At 45.7% G+C, this 5,518-nt stretch overlaps 1 protein-coding gene across 1 annotated transcript in view; it reads right to left on the bottom strand.

Annotated features, from left to right (window-relative positions):
• Positions 1-1,208: 1,208 nt before the first annotated feature.
• The window catches only part of Bcdin3d (BCDIN3 domain containing RNA methyltransferase), a 4,900-nt gene continuing 590 nt past the window's right edge, over positions 1,209-5,518 (bottom strand). The window contains exon 2 of the mRNA XM_005353915.2: positions 1,209-2,278. Within this exon, the coding sequence (XP_005353972.1) occupies positions 1,691-2,278 (588 nt within the window). The 3' untranslated portion in view covers positions 1,209-1,690. The remainder of the gene's footprint in view (positions 2,279-5,518) is intronic.

The raw sequence follows: 5,518 nt of genomic DNA, 5'->3' as shown, positions 1-5,518 counted from the left end.
AAAAAAAAAAGGCCAGCTCCAGTTCCAGGGCATCCGCTTCCCTCTTCTGGTGGTTTTGGGCACTGCATGCACATGGTGCACAGACATACATGCAGACCAAACAAAATACACATACCATAAATAAATTAAAATGGCTATCATGACAAATATTGTCACATAAATTTTGCTGCAATAAAGAAATACAAGGCCGGGCATGACAATGTAAGCCTTTTGTTGTTGTTTCCAGACAGGGTTTCTCTGGAGCTTTGGAGCCTGTCCTGGAATTAGCTCTTGTAGACCAGGCTGGCCTCGAACTCACAGAGATCTGCCTGCCTCTGCCTTCCAAGTGCTGGGATTAAAGGTTTACGTTGTTGCCAGGTGGTGGTTCAAGACCAGACTGGTCAATATAACAATCTCCAAGACAACCAAGACTACCTAGAGATGCCTTTGGTCAAAAAACAAAACAAAAATTAAAACAAAATCAAACCAGGCTGGGATGGACTCAGTGGCAGAGTCTTGCCAGTGGATTCAAGGTCCCATGTTCGATCTGGTCCTGAAAACTAAAGAGAGACAGCAAAGGAAGAGGAAGAGAAAGCAAGATTGCTGAGCTGTATTGTAGAACCAAATCACAAATCACTACCTGTCTTAGGGTTCATAATTAAATTCTTTTTGTTGTTTTTTGTGGGGGATGAGAAGGCTAGGGATCAAACCTTATAGGTACTGAGTAAACAGTCTACAGTTAAGCTTTACCCTAAGCCCTAAACATCTGCTGTCATTACACTGGCTTTGTTTTTTTGAAGACAGGAGGGACTCATATAGGCCAGGCTGGCCTTAAAGCTGTCCTTGAACTCCTGGTCCTCCTGCCCCTGGCTGTCAAGTGATAGCTAGCATCTGCCACTCTACCCAGCTTCTAAGTATTTTTTAAAATGTTGTGTGTCTTTTAGTGCATAACTACTGCGTGAGGCTTGGCCTCCTCTAGAAAGATGAAATGCTTTCCCTCCTGGCCACTCCCTGTAGCCAGTCCAGGGCCTCTCGCTGCAGATTTCATCACGAGGCTCTGTTTCAAGGCAGCCAAGGAAGTCCAGAAAAGGCTGAAGATCCAGGTTGGATTTAAGGAGTTCAAAGAAGTGGCAGTGTGCAGCCCTGGAGATGGCTCAACAGTGAAGAGCACTGACTGCTCTTCCAGAGGACCCACATTCAATTCCCAGCACTCACAGACCTGACACTCTCACACAGACATACATGTAGGCAAAATGCCAATGCACATAAAGTAAAAATAAGTAAATAGAAGACACAGTCTACTAACCCAGTCTGACTTTTATAAACACCCCACAGAGCTGGGGGTGTAGCTTGGGGGTAGACTATGTGACTAGCACACACAAGACCCTAACTTTGGTCCCCAGCAAACAAGACAGCTTTCAAAGGCAGTTTCACTCCCCAGGACAATCTCCATCCAGACGTCTAGCTCACTGCTCTCTGAATTCATTCCCCTCAGGGGCTATCCAAACATCGGGAACACAGACACTAATTCTTTCAGTTGTTTGCTTCAGACACTTTGCCAAAAGTTCCTGCCAGGTCTGGAGCTCGATTGCTCCAGGATGTGAAGGCGATTCTCAGTATGAAAGCGTTACATTGTGTCCCTGGTGCTCTTCCTGTTTGCCCTCCTATTCAGAATTCCCATTTCTTCCTTTCTGTCTCTTTTGTCAGCGGTTCAGGGTTGATGAGTCTCCACAGTGTGCTTTGCTCTGAAGAGCAGAAGGCTTCGGTCCCAGCTGGTGTTGCCAAAGCAACGCACTAATTCCATTGCATGGTCCTGCGTCAAGATCCGCACGATCTGACTGGCCATATCGCCTCGGATGGTGAGAGAGCTGAAGTGATCAAAGTTATGGAGTCCCAGCTTTCGGAGGCGCCTAGCAGCGGCCCGGTAACACTTCCAGGGCTGTGGCTCCACAAGGAGGTAGTGACAGAGAGAGGAGAGATGGGCCAGGAACTCCCACAGACCACGGTCCCCGTGGTTCAGATGAATCCACATGGTTACTGACATGCAGAAGACAATGTCAAAAACAGAACGTCCAAACTGGCTTAAGAAAGAAGTCAAGGGAACCTTCCTGTTCCTTTGATCCATGATGTCCAGGGTGATAAAGGTCAGAGCATCGGGAAAAGGGCATGCTTTTTCGGCTCGCTCCACAAGGACTGGATCTATATCACAGCAGAGGAGGCGGAGGTCTCTGGAGGCACCTGAGCAGGGCTCCCCATCACGCAGGGAAAGGAAATGTTTGCACAGAGCCACACTCAGGTCCTAGAGGAATCCAAAAGAGTCTTGTCATTGCAGCTCTCAAACACTGAGCGGAAAAGATATCTCTCATCCTTTGAGACTGCCACTTAGCTTACTGTACCAACATGAGGCTCTTAACGTAATAATCTAAAGAGGCTACGGGTTTTCATGCGCAGACTCTCAGCGCCCTCCAGAGGCTGACGGCTGTAATGCACCTGCCCTAGATCCTACATTCTATTATTTTTTTTTGAGTCACTCTTAAGTGGTTCATGCTGACCTCAAACTCATTATGTAGCTGAGGATGGTCTCAAACTCCTGCTCCTCCTAAGTACTGAATTACCTGTGTGCACCATGCCTGGCCACCTATATCCTGACACTTGTGTAGTTGGAAGTGAAGCCCAAATGACATGACAAAGGTAGCAAAGAGCCCGTGGCAGATGCATTTTCTTTTTCTGGGTGTCTCATATCCAAAGGCAAGGGATTCAGAAGTGTGAGTGGGGTCCCTTCTCTCTGGAAGGTGGGGACTACAGTAAGCATGATCTTGTGAAAACCTTTTTCTTAGATGTAGCTGGCAAGGTCCGGATTCTAGCAATCCAGCCTTCGTTCCTACTGCCCGAGCTTTCACCACCTCAAGTCATCGTGAATGTTTCTAGCTGTGTCTCATGACATGATTCTTACCATCTTAGCAGACTTCTGACTCAAACGAGACACCAGCTCATTCCTCTGAAACTATTATAGTTATGGAGGCACTGTAACTAATCCAAACATCTTGTTTTATATAGTTTCTCCAAGGTGTTCCCTAGTCTTTTCATGCAGGTGAAGAACATGCAAGCGGAAACCACTCAGATGTCTACTAACGAGGCCAGTAAGAAGAACATCATTAAGATGGAATAATAGCTGGTGGTGGTGTACTCCTTTAGTCCCAGCACCCAGGAGGCAGAGGCAGGCGGATCCCTGAGTTTGGGCCAGCCTGGTCTACAAAGCTAGTTCCAGGACAGCCAGGACTACACAGAGAAACCCTGTCTCAAAAAACCAAAGAGGGGAAAAAGAAAGAATATTAGTAACATTGTAAAGTTGAGGATCTTGGCTTAATACACCAAAATAGAGTATTTTCACCTCGACTACTGACTGAATTTTCAATTCAGTGTTGTTGACTAGAAAGTCAAGCCACAATGAAAATACATGGCAAGTTTTCCTTGTTTTTTTTCAAACAAGTCTCACTATGTAGATGAGGCTGGTCTCCAACTGTGGCTCTCTTGCTCCAGTCTCTCAAGTGCTGGCATTACAGACATGTACCGACAGAGCAGACATGCAGGCTTCCTTTAAAAAAAAAATCCCAAAGTGGGAAAACTAAACTATATTACTTACGGACAGGAAAGGAGTAAGATAGAAACAAAAGCAAATAATAGGCTAGTTGTTCCCTGTGGGTGAAGAAGGGCTTTTATAAATAGGAAACGGCACATAAAGAACCTCTGGGGTAGATAACGCTTTATTTATTTATTTATTTATTTATTTATTTATTTACTCTGACAGTGGCCATAAAGGTTGCCTTATAATCATAAAGTATAGACATGTTTGTATACTATTATGAGGGTATAGAATAATTAACAAAAAAATCTGCATTTTAAAAATTATGGCTTGAGGAAGACTTAAGCTACACTGAGTTCCTTTTTCCACCCTAGACTTTCCTGACTTTTAAAATTTTACCTTTATTTATGTGTGTGTACGCATGTGTCTTGGCGCTTACATATGCCATGTGTGCAAGTGCCCGGAGAAGCTGGAGGAGAACATTGGGTCCTCTGGAAGAGTGGCAAGCACCTGGTACTTGCTGTACCTCTAGCAAGTGCTCTGAAGGTGCTTCCTCTGGCCTTCCTACCTTTTTAAATGGTACCTAGGTCATCTATGGAGTCATCTTAAAACATAGATGCTGACTTAGCAGACACGGGAAAGGCCAAGAGCCTGCACTTCATATAAACATCAAAGAAGTCATGCTAACGCAGCTCAGAGTCATACCTGAAGGCACAAGAACCCACACTGCGCTGCTAAGCCTGCCTCCTTCCTTCAGTCTGACCCTGTGTGTTTGGTCAACACGCATCCAGGGCAGTGTAGCTACTACAGTGAGACCCTAGGTAAAATAAAAAAATAAATCGTATTTGGGAACAACTGCTTTAGCCTATCACTGCTGTGTCCCTTCTATTGTGTTTTTATGTAGGATGTTTTCAACTTTAAAATCTTCAGTGGGGGCTGGAGAGATGGCTCAGTGGTTAAGAGCACTGTCTGCTCTTCCAGAGGTCCTGAGTTCAATTCCCAGCAACCACATGGTGGCTCACAACCAAATGGGGTCTGGTGCCCTCTTCTGGCCTGCAGACATACACACAGACAGAATATTGTATGCATAATAAATCAATCAATCAATCAATCAATCAATCTTCAGTGGCTTCCGGCTTCCTTTTAGGAAGTCTTTTTCTGTTTTTTTCCCCACATTCTAATGAAGCTGGCAAGGGACACAAAGCCCCATCTGCTTATATCCGAAGCTACTCAGCTGAGCCCTCACGGTCTTCAACCATCTAGCAACCTTTCTTTCTTTCTTTCTTTCTTTCTTTCTTTCTTTCTTTCTTTCTTTCTTTCTTTTTTATGGTTTTTGGAAACAGCCTCACTGGCCGGGATCCCACCCTTATCTTTTGAGTGCTAGCATCACACCCGGGCCACCCGAGTCTCTTCTGACACTCTGGAGTGATGGGCACGGGTCCTAACTTTGGCAATATTTGCAGTCGTGGGGTAAAACTGCCTGCTCCATTAAGACATCCGTGGCTACAAAGAGGTGAGATTGGCATTTCCTTGTTTTGCATGTGGTTTTGACTATAATCATTACACACCTTAGAACACTTTGCGGTGGGCAGGATGGTTAAGGCCTCCCTTCTCTGGCAGAAGGATCTGTTTTCTTCCTTGATCCTCTCTAGTGTTCACTGTTGCACTCTGTCAGCACAAGTTTAAGTAAATACGTACCTGGCTCCATGTCTGGCCTGCACTGGATAGCTGGAGCCTTACATTTCAGACATGATTCTGTCTCCCTGGCTCTTTTCTTTTAGGAACCAGTGTTCCCAGATGTGGGCCCCGGTTCCCCAGCCAGGAGGCCAGCAAAGCAGGAGAGGAGGCAAGCGCCGGAAATCCAGATAAGCCGGTCCTCCTCCCCCACGGTCCGGCGGGAATTTGGAATGAATTTGGGGATTACTCAAAATTCCTAACTCGGTGGCGGGGGGTGGG

Source organism: Microtus ochrogaster, chromosome 15, assembly GCF_000317375.1.
Source record: "Microtus ochrogaster isolate Prairie Vole_2 chromosome 15, MicOch1.0, whole genome shotgun sequence".
In the NCBI taxonomy this organism is placed as follows: Eukaryota; Metazoa; Chordata; class Mammalia; order Rodentia; family Cricetidae; genus Microtus; species Microtus ochrogaster.
Note: the sequence above shows the minus strand (reverse complement) of the source record. Positions and strands in the feature narration are given on the sequence as shown.